Raw genomic sequence first — 18208 nt, 5'->3', positions numbered from 1 at the left:
ACTCTACATGCAAATATTATATTACCGTCATTCACAAATTTATATAATAATAAACTGAGGAGTTTGTTAAATTAAGTGCATCGTGGCAAATACTGCTCACATAGGAGAGTGAGGGGCAAACGCCTGCACTGGGGCCCACTGAGAAAATGGAGCCTCACTGTGCTACAAAGATACAGGTCCCACATCTATAATACGTTTGGATGTGGTTATGCCATACAGGTGTCAGATGAGCATACAGTACTTGTTTAATGTGAAAAATCTTTAATATATAAAAAAAATAATATTCTGGTGACTCAGTGGTTAGCAATGAGCAATCAAGGTTCAAATCTGATCAAGGACAACTTATACATGGGTTTCCTTCAAAATAAAATAAAAAAAAACCTAATAAGATGATTTGGAATTTAGATTGTGAGGATAGGGACCAGCAATTATTATACATCGCTGTGGAATTTATTAATAAAATAAATAGTGAAAACAGAGTCTTCTCTGGTAAACCCCCTGGAATAGATGTGATGGCATTCCTTTTCCAATAATTTTTATTGACATTTTTAAAAACAGAATAGGGAAGAGAGAGGGGGGATAGGGTAGGGAGAGGGATAAGTAGGTGAGATTATAAATCAGATGGGGGAAAGGGCAAGGGATAAAGGGGGAACTTAATTTGTTACTGGCTTGCTATAGCAGAAAACAGTACTATACTATGCAAATAGAATAAACAATTCAACTAAAACAATTACAGACAAACTTTGGTAGAGTTAAATTACCCATGAGAGTACCAAAAAATACCAGAGATTCGGAAGTGTGGAGGACGTATTAGATACGTTTGGCAGTGACTAGGAAAGTTAGGGGAAGTTCGAGGTCCAGCGATCTCATTTTTTTAGGTATTTTGGAAGATAGTTAATTAAAGCATATCTAAGTTCTAAGGAGCTGTGTAGGGAGATCCTATCGATAAGACATAATTTGGGCGGTGAAGAATCTTTCCAAAGAAAAGCAATGGAGTTTTTGACTACCAGGAAGATGTGTATCAGGAGCTGTCTGTGGGCAGGTTCAAAATTCTCCAATTCTAAATAGAGGAGGGCCATTTGTGTAGAAATAAGTATATTTTTATTGAATATTTTGGTGGTCAAAGAAGAGATCTGGTTCCAGAGCGTCTTAATTTTAGGACAACTCCAAAAGATAAGAAAGAGAGTGCTCGGTTGGCCACAGTTCCTCCTTAATAAAGGAGAAGCATCACTGTCAAAGTGAGCTAGCCTAAAGGGAGTGAAGTACCATCTGGCTGAGACTTTAAAAAAGGATTTGTGGAGGAGAATGGAGATGTTGGAAGAATATGAGTAGTCAATTGCATTCTCCCATTACTCAGGGATGAATGATTTATTTAATTTTGTTTCCCATTTAAGCATGTAAAGGTGTTTTATTGAAGGAATGATCATCGTTGAAAGTATTGTACAGATATCTCGTACTCCAGAAGATTCTGTGTCCACCATCGTTAATTAGGTTGCATGCTACCTCAGACAGAAGAGCCTTATTGGATAAGATGGAGTTCAAATGGTCCTTCAGAGACAAGTAATGCAAAAAAAAAATCAGTCATAGAAAGGTTAAATCTCTTTTTTAAGTCTTTGAAGGGTATGAAATCAGACCTGATATGGATATCTTTGATTTTTTTTTTTTGAGACCCGCTAAGTTCCAAGAAGGTGGTAGTTGGTGATCAAAAATTAAATTGATTGACAAAAAAAAGGTTTTTGATTTGGTCGAATTTTTTAACTCTTCTATTGGGTTTGGTCAGAATTTTCCAGGCAAAAGTGTTGGCCTGTAGAATGGGGTGACCTGGTTCATGAGATTTGGGGTGAAGTAAATGTTTGAATAGGAGGCTTCTAACAGGATGGTAATTGTTGTGAGCTAGCTCAAGGTCTAACCAAGCTGGGGAAGGCTCAGTGTCAAACTAACTACTGCTCTGTTTTACTAGGTTAGTGAGATAGTAGGCGGAAAGATTGGGCAGACTTAGACCACCATGTAGCTTATGTTTTTAAAGAACATTGGTTGCAATTCTAGCTTTTTATGGTTCCAAATGAAATCATTAAGTCGTTTTTGTAACTTAAGGTAGAAGTGAGGAATAATAACAGGGAGAGTTCTGAAAATGTGGAAAAAGGATGACAGTTTTGATCGCCATTACCCTACCTACCCAAGACAATTCAGAGTTGCTAATGGAAGATATGTCATTAGATACCACTTTAATAATGTTATTCATATTTATAGGGATAAGGGATTTCAGTTTTCTTGTGAGAGTGATGCCTAGATATGATATTTCATTATCCTCCCAGCTGAATGAAGAAATGCTTTTTATGTCATCAATGGATGAGCTTTGTAGATTGAAATGGAGTATCTGAGATTTATCAAAATTGATTTTGAAGTATGAGACTTCTGAGAAGACTTTTACAGTGAGCAAAAGTTCTTTTAAGGAGGTTACTGGGTCGGTTAAGGAAAGGATCAGGTAGTCTGCAAAAAGTCCAATTTTAAAGTGGGGAGCGGGAGTCTGTATACCCTTAATGGCAGGGTTGTCTCTTATGGATTGAGCCAAGGGTTCGAGAGCAAGGGCAAACAACAAAGGGGACAAGGGACAACCTTGCCTTGCACCATTTGATATCTGGATGGGGTTGGAGAGGTGGTTATTTACATATATTTTTGCCTTTGGGGAAAAGTAAAGTGGCAGGATAGCGGACAGGCTTTGATTATTGAATCCAAATTTAGATAGTTCCAGTTCAACCTGTCAAAAGCCTTTTCGGCATCTAAGGTAAGGATAATGGATGGCAAATTTGTGGAGTTAATCTTATTTATTATGTTTAGGAATCTCCTGGTCCCATCAGTCACTTGACAACCAACTATGCATCCTATCTGATTATTATTGATAAGACTGGGTAAAATGGTTTCCAATCTACTTGCTAATATCTTTGTGTATATTTTTATGTCCGTATTAATCAGAGAAATCGGTCTGTAATTTTTGACCTGGTCACCTGGTCAGGGTCTCCTTTAGAATCGTGGATGAGAATGATTGTGGCTTCCAACATTTCTGTCGGAAAGGAGCCCTGAGCCAAGCCCAAATTAAAACAGTTGCCAAGTGAGGCGCAAGTAGGGTACCAAAATTCTTTAATATTTGTTGCTAAAACAGTCAGGGCCAGGAGATTTCATACTTTTGAGTTTTTGTAACGCAGACAAGACTTCATCTATCAAGAAGGGAAGGTTTAGGGAAGCTAAGTCCATTGATTTGAATTTTGGAAGGTTAGTTTTGGAAAGAAATTTATTAATGATTTCCTCTGTTGGAGGTTTATTAGAGGGGTCAGAATCAAGATTATATAGATTCAAGTAAAATTCGGCAAAGGTGCCGGCAATACCTTTGGAGTGATATTTGATCACACCTGTTGGGGATAAGACTTTATCGATCCTTCATTTAGTTCTAGTGTATTTAATCCTCCGGGACGTATACTTGGATGGTTTATTAACCCCTTTCTGACATTGTACGTAATAATAAGTTCCTGTGCCGGAGCTGCGCTCAGCGGTGTCTTATCACTCACTGAGCTCAACGCAGCTCTGGGGCTCGCTCACTGGAGTGAGTCATTCTCCCCGGCTCCTCTGCGTGAGTGGTCAGGTGGATAACAGTGGGGGACATCTTCGGACAGGTGAGTATAAGGATATTTTTATTTTATTCTTATTTTTACACCAGGACACAGTGGAGCAGAATACTACTCTCATCATTGTCCCTTGATGTCATCTGTGTGTGTCATCAGTGTGGGACGTTTTGCGGCCCATGCAGCGCGAAAAAACAGACATGTCAACGTGTTTTGCCCAAGGACACACGGTCCGTGGAAAAACACTGACATGTGAACAGACCCATTCATTTGAATGTGTCTTGCTGTGTATGTGTCTCCAGTACGAGTGGAAATGGTCACCACAAGTACCGGACACAATGAAATGTGAAAGAAGCCTAACTCTGCTGAATGGATCCCTCGGGGGTTTTATCTGAATTACGTCACTTGGAGATTTAAATGGAAAGCCCAATATCAGTGCTCAGCGTAGAGCACATGATAAATGGGAATATTTACATAACATTTTGGTTCAAAATAAAAACTTCGACTCAATCCACAAAAAAAAGCAAGTCCTACTCGGGTCCGTTATCTGTTAACGGAAATATAGGTGGCTTACCCGTTACTAGTAGCACAAAGGCTCTGGAAAAGCGAAATGGCCCTTGCCCCCCAAAAGAAATTCAGCAAATTCTGTGCTGCCAAATATAAATGCCCACCTCCCTTTTGAGCCCCACAGTGTGCCTAAACCACAGTTAAGAGTCCACATGTTTGACAGTTCTTTAGCAATGAGAGACCACCTAATTTACGGGTGCTTGTCTCCAGAAGCCCGAGCTGGACATAACGTACTGTTCACTACAATGTTCTGGTCACTACAATGGCAGTTTGCAATTTTCACTCAGCAGCATCCACTGCTGCTTGTTTCTGAAAAACACCCATGTATTTAAAATCCTCACCACACCTGTAGATAAATTCCCAAAGGGGTATAATTTCCAAAATGAGGTCACTTGAGGGGGGATTCTGCTCTTCTAGCACTTACGAGCTGTGTGTCGAGTCTGCATACTATTCTAGGAAAATCTGCGCTCCAGGAGGAAAATAGCGCTAAGTCCCTCTGGCGTCTCGCCGTGTGGCTAAGCAGTACTGTACAGCCACATTCTACATTCAGCAAAAATTGTGTGACAAATTTTGGTGCCATTTTTACCCATTTCCCAGTGTGAAAATGTAAAATCTGGGGCTAAAACAAAACTTTGGTGGTAAAAATGTAATTATTCTTTCTTCACCGCCCAATAGAATAAAATTCTATGAGGCACGTGTGGTGTCAATATGCTTACTGCACCACTAGATGAATTTATTGAAAGGTGTAGTTTGTAAAATAGAGTCTCTTATTTGAGGGTTCTGCTGTTCTGGCACCTTATGAGCTCTGCCAATGTGACATGGCACTGTCAAACCAGCCCAGCAAAATATGAACGCCAATATGTCGCTTCTTCCCTTCTGAGCTTTGTACTGTGCCTCAAAAGTAGTTTTCAACCACATATAGGGTATGTGCGCGCTCAGGAGAAATTGCACAACAAATTTTGGGGTCCACGTTCTCCTGTTAACCTTGTGAAAATAATTTATTTTTGGCTAAAATAAAATTTTTGTGGAAAAAATGTGATTTTTATTTTATTTTCACAAGTCAACATTATAATTTTCTGTGAAGCACCTGGGGATTCATGGTGCTCATCACACATCTAGATAAATACATTTGGGGGTCTAGTTCTTGTTGGGCATTTCCACTGTTTAGGCACATTAGGGGCTCTGCAAACGCGACATGACGCCTGCAGACCATTCCATCAAAGTCTGCATTCCAAAATGTCACTCCTTCCCTTCCGAGCCCTGACATACGCCCAAACAGTAGTTTTCTCTCACATATGGGGTATCAGCGTACTCAGGAGAAATTGCACAACTTTTGGGGTCCAATTTCTCCTGTTACCCTTGTGAAAATAAAAAAAAGTTGTGGAAAAAAGTGATTTCTTTATTTTCACAGCTCTATGGTATAAACTTTTATGAAACACTTGGGGATTCAAAGTGCTCACCACACATCTAAATAAGTTCCTTAAGGGGTCTAGTTTCCAAAATGGGGTCACTTGTGGGGGGTTTCCACTGTTTAGGCACATCAGGGGCTCTCCAAACGCGACATGGCGTCCGCTCTCAATTCCAGTTTTGCGTTGAAAAAGTCAAACGGTGCTCCTTTCCTTCCAAACCCTGCTGTGCGCCCATATGGGGTATCAACGCACTCAGGATAAATTTCACAACAACTTTTGGGGTCCAATTTCTCGTGAAAATAAAAAAAATTTGGGCTAAAAGATCATTCTTATAAAAAAAAAAAGTATTTTTTTATTTTCACGGCTCTACATTATAAACTTTTGTGAAACACTTGGGGGTTCAAAGTGCTCACCACACATCTAGATAAGTTCCCTGAGGGGTCTAGTTTCTAAAATGGAGTCAATTGTGGGGGGTTTCCACCATTTAGGCACATCAGGTGCTCTCCAAAAGCAAAATGTTTTCCACTAAATATTCAAGCAAATTTTACATTCAAAAAGTCAAATGGCACTCCTTCCCTTCCGAGCCCTGCCATGCGCCCAAACAGTGGTTTTCAGCCACATATGGGGTATCGGCTTACTCAAGAGAAATTGCACAATAAATGGTATGGTGCAATTTCTCCTGTTACCCTTATGAAAACGCAAAATTTGGGGCTGAAAAACTATTTTGTGGGAAAAATGTGAAAATTTTATTTTTACGGCTCAATGTTATAAACTTCTGTGAAGCACCTGAGGGTTCAAGGTGCTCACCACACATCTAGATAAGTTCCTTAAGGGAGTCTAGTTTCCAAAATGTTGTCACTTGTGGGGGGATTCCCACTGTTTAGGCACATCAGTAGCTCTTTACAAACGCGACATGGCATCCGCTAATATTTTAAGCAAATTTTACATTCAAAAAGTCAAATGGCGCTCCTTCTCTTCCGAACCATGCTGTGCGCCCAAACACTGGTTTTCCCCCCACATAGGGGGTATGGCGTTCTCAGGAGAAATTGCACAACAAATTTTGGGGTCCATTATTTTCCACTCACCCTTGCAAAAATAAAAAAATGGGTCTAAAGTAACATTTTTGTGAAAAAAAGTTAAATGTTCAATGTTTTCTTCCACATTCCAAAAATTCCTATGAAGCCCCTGAAGGGTTAATAAACTTCTTGAATGTGGTTTTGAGCACCTTGAGGGGTACAGTTTTTAGAATGATGTCACTTTTGGGTATTTTCTGTCATAAAGGCCCCTCAAAGTCACTTCAAATGTGATGTGGTCCCTAATAAAATGGTTTTGTAAATTTTGTTGGAAAAATTAGAAATCGCTGGTCAACTTTTAACCCTTATAACTTCCTAACAAAAAATAAGTTTGGTTCCAAAAAAATTGTGGAGTAGACATGTGGGAAATGTTATTTATTAACTATTTTGTGTGACATCTCTCTCTGATTTAAGGGCATGAAAATTCAAAGTTTAAAAATTGCAACATTTTCGCAATTTCGGATTTTTTCACAAATAAACGTCAGTCATATCAAATAAATTTTACCACTATCATGAAGTACAATATGTCACTAAAAAACAATCTCAGAATCAGTGGGATCTGTTGAAGTGTTCCAGAGTTATTACCTCATAAAGTGACACTGGTCAGAATTGTAAAAATTGACTTGGCAAACAGCCTTCGGGGGTAAAGGTGTTAAGGGAGCAATATGAGTTGAATTTAAATCCTATGATTTCCGTCATAGGAAGAGAAAAGTTCTTTTTTGAGCCTGAGACTTTTTTTGAGTCTGAGTTCTATAATTTCTCAATATAAGGTGGGTGAGGGAAAAGTAAAGTTTGATTGAAACTCTTCTTTGGATTTTATTAGGAGTTGTAAGAAATGAATTTTTTCCCTATATTTTTTCTTGTGGATAGAAGATATTTTCTTCAGAATTCCTCTGATGACCACCTTATGCGCATTCCAGAGAAGGAACGGACTGGTTTCGTCAGAGTTTTCAATGAAGTATAGTTTGATGGCCGATTCAATCTCCAATTTGTAGGAGGGGATTTGTAAAAGGGATGAGTTACATCTCCATAACCAATTGTTTTGTGAGTGGGGACCCATCAGGATTTTTCCAAAAACTGGGGAATGATCTGAGATGGATTTAGGCAGAATTGAAACCTCTACAAATTTGGAGACTGAAAAGGTGTCAGTTACCAATAGGTCGATTCTGGATGAGGATTTATGGACATCAGAGAAGTGCGTGTATTCTCTGGATGAAGAGTTAATGCAGTAGAAGCTATCAAAGAGTTTGTTTCTTGCTAGCCAAGAATTCAAACATGGTGAAGATTGTCTTTTGGGGGAGGATGAATAAATAAGGTTATTGGGTACTATGTTGAAATCTCCAAGAAATATTAGATCACCCTTACTTATAGTTTGGATCTGTTTAACAAGCGTATCTAGGAATTTGAGCATTATTTTGTTGGGGGCATAGACATTGACAATGGTGCAAAGGCGGTTGTTAAGATGGCACACTAGAATGTGGTATCTTCCCAGGTCGTCTCACAGTTCCTCTATCATTTCAAAATGGATGAAGTTATTAATAATTGTGGCCACTCCTGCCTTCTTTTTAGAGTTGAGGGCTTCAAAAATGTGGGGATAGTCCCTGTGGTGAAATGCTGGGTGATTTGACTTACAAAATGTAGTCTCCTGTAAACATATAATGTCAGATAAACTGTTTTTGATCTCCTTCAAAAAGTGTGAATCTTTTCATGGGATTATTTAGGCCTCTAACATTATTTGTAAGAAATTTAGTACTCACGGTGGGATATTGTATTGTTGTGGGTAATAAAACACTGAACAGATATATACAAAACCAAAACTTAAACTGTATGAGTCTTATTATTTATTATAATAGCGCCATTTATTCCATGGCGCTTTACATGTGAAAAAGGGGTATGCATAGCAAAAACAATTACAATAATCTTGAACAAAACGTGACGGCGACTGGTACACGAGGACCCTGCTGCCAGGGCTCACAATCTACTTAGTGGTTATAAGCATATAGGGAAGCACTATAATAAACAACAGTAGCTTTGGAATACAAAAAAGAACCGCAGTAAATAACAGTGGTGATGGCAATCAATGAAAATGCAGTCAATATATAGAAAGAAAATAAACTCGTAAAATGCTTTTGTGAAGTTAGCGGTGATGGCATTCCAAGCACATAAGCTGACGTCTTTTATCGCCTGTTTTATAAAGGCTACAAATCCTTGTTTGCCTAGTCTTCCCATCTTATGTTTAGCATTCAGGGGCATATAAAATATGCCTCTCTTTCAAATAAAGTAATCATGTATGAAACTCCGGAGCGGCTTAAAAACACCCAATACTCTTTGTCTGTTGCTTCCCTGCTGCTTTCACTGCATTAAGACAGACATATAGCTCTCCCCATGCTGACATGAAGACCCTTATTCCCCAAGGTGAATGGAGATAATCAGGCTCGCATTGTATTTCTCTATCCGCTAGGGACATGCAGTTATTACAGTACAAGACTCACTGTCATGTCACATTGCTTATTTACAGATCACTCAGCTGGTAAATAAGCTGCAAAACTGCATTTCCAAAGAAAAAAAAAAAACAAAAAAGGGTTCTCATCTTGAAGCAAACTGTTGACTTTGGAATTGATTTATTTCACATTATTATGCTCCCCTTGAGTTTTGAAGAAAATGACTTTATTTTTACATAAAGCTGCAAGAATACACAGCAAGGTATGGAGCAGCAGCCAGAGTCACAGTGACTGATTGTAGTAAAAGAGCTTGCAATTCATATAGGCACAAATGATGGAGTCAGACAAATGATCTTTCTTCCCGGCACCAAATTAATTTCTAAATTATTATATAAACACGAGATAACTGGATGTGATTATACGCTTCATAAATTATAGTTCTCAGGCATGTGGGTGTAACTAGGATGGTACATGCCCATCATTATAAGCAGATGCGATAGATGTAAGAATGCGACGACGCAGCTTATTAAGGGGATAGTGAAACATTGAAAATATTTGTACGCATTTTCTCTGCTGCTCAGTGAGTGAAGTAAAAATGTAACTATAAACGCCTAATGTATAGTGGTTGGCCCATACACAATATATATTATCTCTCTATATGATAGAAGATAAATGTATTATCGCTGGGGTCTGACCCACCTCCTGTGACCAGGAAAGGTTCTGAAGTCCCCTATGTGAATGGCGTATGCAAACACTATTAAATTCACTATCTACTGTACATTAGTGATGGTCCCACATGTTCAGTACCGTTCCATTCACACAAGTGAGCCTAGGACCCCCACTGTCGAAATACATAGGGCTCTCATCAGCTAGACCCCAAGTGTTATTTATGGGACAAATCATTTAACATACCCAATGCCGTGGTTCGTCTCTTTAGCTGCCCTGTTTGCATGTATGTATGAAAAAAATGGCCACCAAATTTTCACACTACCCTTAGCACAGCGTTCTTGGGTAGTCTGGGACATCCAACCCTCACCCCCACCTCTGGAATGTTGATAAAGTCAGCATTTTATCTATCCAAAAGCTGGAGGCTGTGTCTCACAATCCCCTATGCCCTGCGTGCTGGAATAGCCTGAAACTGCAGCAGCTATTTATATACATGCGGAGGGGGCGGCAAAAAGCAATAACCACAGCAGGTTTCAGTTTTGTTCAATCCTTTTTTGAAGAAGCATCCACTGAAATTTTAGGGGTTGTCACATGAAAACAAACCTTGTTCATATGACCTATTAGTCCATGTGGACATCATATTGGAGGTCCCATGCTCAAGACACCTGTATCTGAGCAAGAATGGAGAGACACTTTTGTTGATTTCAGGAGGACTTATATTACTCGGAAAACATTCATCTGAAGGACCCCCATTTATTAGTAAAGAAGAAATCAACAACATACAGACTGGCTGAAACCTCCAAAAAGGCAAACATTCTCTTCTAAACCAAGCAGCTTTATATACACTGCTCAAAAAAATAAAGTGAACACTCAAATAACACATCCTAGATCTGAATGGATGAAATATTCTCATTGAATACTTGGTTCTGTACAAAGTTGAATGTGCTGATAACAAAATCACACACAAATCATCAATGGAAATCACATTTATTAACTAATGGAGGCCTGGATTTGGAGTCACCCCCAAAATTAAAGTGGAAACACACACTACAGGCTGATCCAACTTTGATGTAATGTCCTTAAAACAAGTCAAAATGAGTCTCAGTATTGTGTGTGGCCTCCACGTGCCTGTATGACCTCCCTACAACGCCTGGGCATGCTCCTGATGAGGTTGCGGATGGTCTCCTGTGGGATCTCCTCCCAGACCTGGACTAAAACATCAGCCAACTCCTGGACAATCTGTGGTGCAACGTGACGTTGGTGGATGGAGCGAGACATGATGTCCCAGATGTGCTCAATCGGATTCAGGTCTGGGGAACGGGTGGGCCAGTCCATAGCTTCAATGCCTTCATCTTACAGGAACTGCTGACACACTCCAGCCACATGAGGTCTGGCATTGTCCTGCATTAGGAGGAACCCAGGGCCAACCGCACCAGCATATGGTCTCACAAGGGGTCTGAGGATCTCATCTCAGTACCTAATGGCAGTCAGGCTACCTCTGGCGAGCACATGGAGGGCTGTGCGGCCCTCCAAAGAAATGCCACCTCACACCATTACTGACCCACTGCCAAACCGGTCATGATGAGGGATGTTACAGGCAGCAGATCGCTCTCCACAGCGTCTCCAGACTCTGTCACGTCTGTCACATGTGCTCAGTGTAAACCTGCTTTCATCTGTGAAGAGCACAGGGCGCCAGTGGCGACTTTGCCAATCCTGGTGTTCTGTGGCAAATGCCAAAAGTCCTGCACGGTGTTGGGCTGTGAGCACAACCCCCATCTGTGGACGTCGGGCCCTCATAGCACCCTCATGGAGTCGGTTTCTAACCGTTTGTGCAGACACATGCACATTTGTGACCTGCTGGAGGTCATTTTGCAGGGCTCTGGCAGTGCTCCTCCTGTTCCTCCTTGCACAAAGGTGGAGGTAGCGGCCCTGCTGCTGGGTTGTTGCCCTCCTACAACCCCCTCCACGTCTCCTGGTGTACTGGCCTGTCTCCTGGTAGCGCCTCCAGCCTCTGGACACTATGCTGACAGACACAGCAAACCTTCTTGCCACAGCTCGCATTGATGTGCCATCCTGGATGAGCTGCACTACCTGAGCCACTTCTGTGGGTTGTAGAGTCCGTCTCATGCTACCACGAGTGTGAAAGCACAACCAACATTCAAAAGTGACCAAAACAACAGCCAGAAAGCATTGGTACTGAGATGTGGTCTGTGGTCCCCACCTGTAAAACCACTCCTTTACTGAGAGTGTCTTGATAATTGCCAATAATTTCCATCTATTGTCTATTCCATTTGCACAACAGCATGTGAAATTGATTGTCAATCAGTGTTGCTTCCTAAGTGGACAGTTTGATTTCACAGAAGTTTGATTTACTTGGAGTTATATTCTGTTGGTTAAGTGTTCCCTTTATTTTTTTGAGCAGTGTATATATAAATATATATCAGTTTCTAAATTCTGAGTGTCATGGCTTGATAGTGAAAACTGAACCTAATAAAAGGAAACAAAATAATATAGTGTTGTTTCCAGGGGTGAGACATTAAAAAACGACCTCTCCTTTATGTTAAATTATAAAAGCTCATTGCTTCCAGATATTATATTATTATAGAGCTAAGCAAAAAAGATTTGTAGGGCCCTGGACCAACAGCCACGTTAGTAGTCCATGGCCACTGGATCAGAGCACTACGAACCTACCTGGTGAAATTATGACATCAAGTCAGGCCACCTAATCAGAAGAAAACGGGGATGCTGGCAATTAGTAGGACGTTCAAAGGGCTTTGGTACAGTGGCTGAGGACTACTTATATGCCCCTTGACAAAGGCTCAGTGACAAAACACGTGTCAGGGTTGGAGTGCCGGAGGTGGCAGAGTCTGTCTCAATCACAGGTATCGTTTGTATGATCCTTTATGTACTACATATGATACTGACAGCAATATGTTTAGTTCGTGTGCACCATAGTAGACAGAAATAGCAATAGGGTTGAGACTGCCTCGTGATTTTTACAGACATCAAGTACACACAGATAGTGGCCGATATGCCACTTTTATTTCTATATTGAGTGGGCATTGGTGTCCTTCCACATAGTATAGATCGTGCCAGGCGCTTTATGTTTGTCACCATTGTATTTATTGTGTATGTTGTATCCCCCACACCTGTTATCAAATTTTAATAATAAAGATTATTTTTTCATATTTAAATATCAATATGCCTGGGGTTCATCTTTTGTTGATTTTTGGCCTTCGCCCTTTCTATTTGATGTGGTGATCCGGCTACTATTTGTCCTATAAAGGCAGTATTAAATATGGGTAATACACATTTACATACAGTGATTATACTGCTTAGTTCTGTGAGTCATTCTTTTTATATGTCACTAGACCAGAGTTCTGCAAATCTTTTTTTCTGTATCTACTGATGGTTGAAATTCGAAAGACCAATAAATACGTTATGTATTTTTCTGTGGTAGACGCTTATTTATTTAGTTGTATGTATAACATTTTCCCCAACTGCCCCATAAACATGAAAGATCTGCTCAGACAAGAAGGGAGTAAGCTGCTGCCAGACATCTCTGAAGGTGGCTTATCTCCTGCGAGAAAAAAAAAGGATTGAAATTCAACAATTCAGATATCATGGTGTGTCTGGAGACCGCCAAACACTTATTAGCCGACTTTTATCTAATGTGTATGAGGGCCTTTAAAATGTATTAGAAATGATTTCACAGAGAGGTCATCCATATCAACGAACATAAACCAGAGACGGGGATTCGGGCAGTAAACCTGTTAATAAATAGAAACATATGATGGCAATGGTTTCTATGATTCAGCATTCACCATCATAGCTGCCTATAAAAGGAACCTGAATGAATGAGAGAGCTCTAATGAATCAGTCACCATATGATGGACTTTACTTCTCCGAATTAAAGTTACAAGATGATGACTAACAGGTTACAATGGCAGGAGGAAATGTCATCCAGTCCCCAGCCCTGGTGTTACCTGTCAGTCCACTAGACCTAGTACTCAATAAAACCTCATAAACATTATAAGCATAGTTATAGTGTTTTTACTCATAAAACATTCCCAAAGAAGCCAGCTTATCAGCGGCAGCTGTATATCACTATATGCAAGAAGGTGGCAGGCAATTTGTGCAATGATTTACCCATAATCAGGTCACTCTAGTTTAGGCCACACAACTAATGTAGTAAGTAGTCTAAATCATTGTGGTGCGTGGATATGCTGAAGCCTACAGTATACGGGGGACATGGCATCTGCCTGTGTTGTCTTGTAAGTAATCCCTTTGGTAACTTTACAACACACAAGGGCTCTTTTGCTATCAAGCAGGTCTACTCAGATAGGAACCCCAACTAATAAATAATTTGATTTGTAACGCAGCGGCCACAGAAGTCTATGGACGCATAATGTACCCCTGTACACCTCTGGTCTTATATAGGGGCATGCAGAGGTTTCTTTCCTACATAAAATCTGTGATGAAACACGAAACAAATAATTGCACCAATTTCCATCTAAGAAACACTGCTACTAGGATGGGCAGAGGCGTCACATGGTGGCACACAGATTTCCTACGTCTCTGCTACATGGACTTCATGAACCCTGCCGCAGGCGTACATCACCCAAAAGAGGACAAAGGGACACTCTTTAGGCCTCTCTTGGGTGATCTATGCCATCCAGGGTGTATATATTGATATACCTATCTTTAACTAAACAGTAAAGCGCAGCAGACATAGCTTTCCTATGCAGACGACGACTGTAAAAAAATAATTCAGCACAGTATGCATTTTTATCGGGACTCTATTCTTGGACTATGACGCCGTTTGTTTGGAGGCCTTCAAAACGTATATGTCGGCAAATTTTTAAAATGTATAAACACAGATAAAAGGCTCTGATGCAATGTGTCCAGTGTCAAAGGGGATGATTCATCAAGACTGGCGTAGCACACAATAGTGCTACGCCAGTCTTTCTGAAACAGAAAGAGGTGCGCACCCCTTAATGAATTTGACACCTCTTCTGTGCGATGTGACACTCAGAAGTAGCATTTCTGGTGTACAAAGCGATATTTTTGATTAATGTGACAGACGGGCGTAGCCATGCCCCATTCCCGCCCTATATCCACCGATTTCAAACTGGTGAAAAACGCAAAAAGTTGCAAAAAAATTTGTGCAACTCACCGCTGCGCTACAATTTTGCGACAGTTTTTGGACGTAAAATCTATGATGAATTAGCCCCATAGTCTTCCCTCACCATCTAATAGGCCCATCCCCTGACATCAAAGCTGATGTGAAGTGTATCCAGTGTATCTATAGGATTTTATAGCATATTTCAACGTTTCAGCAAACCTGAAAAATTCTAGGTAGCTAGACAAAAAAATGTAAGATTGTCCTTTTGAGGAATAATTGAGCTTTATCTCCAGAAAAAAAATCTAAATATTTTAGACGGCTTTACCTAATAAAATGTATAAAATATGACAACTTCTACTTCTTCCTTTTTTTCAATAATCCAACTTAAATGAGAATTAAGAAGTGCATTAGTATCATCTGTGCATTCAGTTATCTCTACCGGTGTCAGCACGTTAAGGCTGTGTGCCCATGATGCGCTTTTTAAGCGTTTTTGCAGCAGCAATTCCGCTGCAGAAACGTTTAAAAAACGCTTGGTAGAAGGTCTGCCATGTTCCCCAATGATAATCCGCTGTGCACATGCTGCGGAAATTTCTGCTGCGGATTATCATTGCGGAAAAAAAAGCAGCACTACCAATTATTTTGCAGAAGCGCTGCGTTTTCGCCGCCATTGACTTGCATTGGAACGCATGGATTACGCATCACTGGATCTGTAGATGCGCATTCCATGCGTTTCAATGTGCGGATGGTACCCGGGTCTGGAGGAGAGGAGACTCTCCTCCGGACCTGGGTACCATAGAACCTGTAAAAAAAAGAATAAAATAAAAAATAAATATTATATTTACCTTCTGATGGCCAGCGGTGCGCTTGCCTTCACTTGCCGGCAGATCACGGTGGACTGGAGGACCTTCACTGACGTCATAGTCATGTGAAGGCAAGTCCTTCAGTGCAGTGTACCACGAGCTGCCGGCAAGCCGAGACGCATCGAATCAAGACTCCGGGGGCCATCAGAAGGTAAGTATAGATTTATTTTTTACAATTCTTTAATGTCACACTATATAAATCCATGCCGGTTGCATGGATTTATATAGTGTGACCAAGTTGTCAAGCACTTTCCAAGTGATGCTAAAATCGCTTGGAAAGCGCTTGTCAACCCGCATGCGGAAAAGCAAGTGAAGAACGCTTCACATCCGCTTGTCCCTGGCAGGAAAACGCATGTACAATCCGCATGCGTTTTTTCTGCCAGGGAGATGCAGAAACGTTCAGGAAAAAATCCGGAGCATTTCTGCATAGTGGGCACATAGCCTATCAGCCAGGGACTTCAGATTCAGGCAGGTTTCCAAATCTCAGTGATTGACTTACAGTGATTTGAATTGTTTGGTGGCCATAAATCAAATTTACAGGCATTAACTGCTTTAATGGTAATCAAGTGGAAGACATTACAAAGCCTGTAATGACTTTGGCGAGCTTTAAACTGTTTAGCACTATCAATTATGAAACCAATGTACAGGCAAATAATCCTATTTCTGCTTTAAAATTGGGGATTGTAAGAGCCCCAGTGATCAACCTCAAAGTTAGAATGTTTGAGATTTATTAACACAAATTGTGACAAAAAATGCTCTTATATCACTGATATAATTACTTATACCACTGTGATGTTGCCAACATTTTAGTATAAAAAAAAAAAGTGTGGAAATAAAAAAAAGTGTAAAAAAACTTAAACCTTTATCTTTCTCTATAAAACACCTTTTTGTTACATTCATTTATAAAGCTTTGTTCACATCATATTAGGAGCCTTAAGTTGTAAGTATTCAGATTCTATCCTTTCAGTTGTGTCTGACCCTTAGATACTCTATAGGACGTTTCTCGTCACACTTCATTGTTTTCCATGGCTTCTTCCAATTGCTTGATATTAATTCCAGAGTCATTCTTCATGGTATTCACCCAAAGGGCCTTCGCTCTCCCGTTTCCTTTTACTACTGACTATTCCGAGTAGCATCTCCTTTTCTAGTGAATTTGCCATCATCACATTTCCAAAATAGGTCAGTTTCTGTCTAGCGGAGTTATACACTGGGCTATTCCAGTGTAAACTGTTGTATTTGCATAGTGAGATATGTTACCAATAAGATCCCATCGTATTTAAAAAAAATATACACACACACATACACACACATACATATACATATACAGTGAAGGAAATAATTATTTGATCCCTTGCTGTTTTTGTAAGTTTGCCCACTGACAAAAACATGAACAGTCTATAAGGGTAGGTTAATTTTAACATTGAGAGATAGAATATCCAAAAAAAATAAAAAATTTATAAAAAAAAAACAAGAAATTCACATTGTATAAATTAGATAAATGCATTTGCATTTTGCAGTGAGAAATAAGTATTTGATCCCTCTGGCAAACAACATCTGGCAAAACCCTTGTTGGCAAGCATAGCAGTCAGACGTTGTTTGTAGTTGATGATGAGGGTTGCGCACATGTCAGGAGGATTTTGGTCCACTCCTCTTTGCAGATCATCTCTAAATTATAACGATTTTGAGGCTGTCGCTTGGCAACTCGGAGCTTCAACTCCCTCCATAAGTTTTCTATGGGATTAAGGTCTGGAGACTGGCTAGGCCTCTCCAAAACTTTGCTGTGCTTCTTTTTGAGCCACTCCTCTGTTGCCTTGGCTGTATGTTTTGGGTCATTGTCTTGCTGGAAGACCCAGCCACGACCCATTTTTAATGTCCTGGCGGAGGGAAGGAGGTTGTCACTCAGGATTTTACGGTACATGGCTCCATCAATTCTCCCATTGATGGGGTGAAGTAGTCCTGTGCCCTTAGAATAGAAACACCCCCAAAATATAATGTTTTCACCTCCATGCTTGACAGTGGGGACGGTGTTCTTTGGGTCATAGTCAGCATTTCTCTTCCTTCAAACACGGCGAGTTGAGTTAATGCCAAAGAGCTCAATTTTTGTCTTATCTGACCACAGTACCTTCTCCCAATAACTCACAGAATCATCCAGGTGTTCACTGGCAAACTTCAGACAGGCCTGCACATGTGCCTTCTTGAGCAGGGGGACCTTGCGGGCACTGCAGGATTTTAAACCTTTAAGGTGTAATGTGTTACCAATGGTTTTCTTGGTGACTGTGGTCCCAGCTGCCTTGAGATCATTAACAAGTTCCCCCCGTGTAGTTTTAGGCTGATCTCTCACCTTCCTCATGATCAAGGATAACCCACGAGGTGAGATTTTGCATGGTGCCCCAGATCGATGTCGATTGACAGTCATTTTGTATTTCTTCCATTTTCTTACTATTGCACCA

The 18208-nt window shown here is 40.4% G+C and overlaps 1 protein-coding gene across 3 annotated transcripts in view; it reads right to left on the bottom strand.

The window, feature by feature from the left end:
• Positions 1–18208, bottom strand: part of SPAG6 (sperm associated antigen 6) — a 229105-nt gene that overhangs the window by 192065 nt on the left and 18832 nt on the right. The window contains exon 1 of one of the 3 annotated variants that reach the window (XM_073676500.1): positions 10020–10227. The exons of the other annotated variants lie outside the window; for them this stretch is intronic. Coding sequence (XP_073532601.1) covers positions 10020–10059 — 40 coding nt within the window. The 5' untranslated portion in view covers positions 10060–10227. Of the gene's footprint in view, positions 1–10019; positions 10228–18208 lie in introns of those variants that run through there. 3 annotated transcript variants of the gene reach the window in all.

This window comes from Phyllobates terribilis, unplaced genomic scaffold (genome assembly GCF_046119375.1).
Source record: "Phyllobates terribilis strain yellow unplaced genomic scaffold, ASM4611937v1 Scaffold_4__5_contigs__length_816908805, whole genome shotgun sequence".
Taxonomy (NCBI): domain Eukaryota; kingdom Metazoa; phylum Chordata; class Amphibia; order Anura; family Dendrobatidae; genus Phyllobates; species Phyllobates terribilis.
Note: the sequence above shows the minus strand (reverse complement) of the source record. Positions and strands in the feature narration are given on the sequence as shown.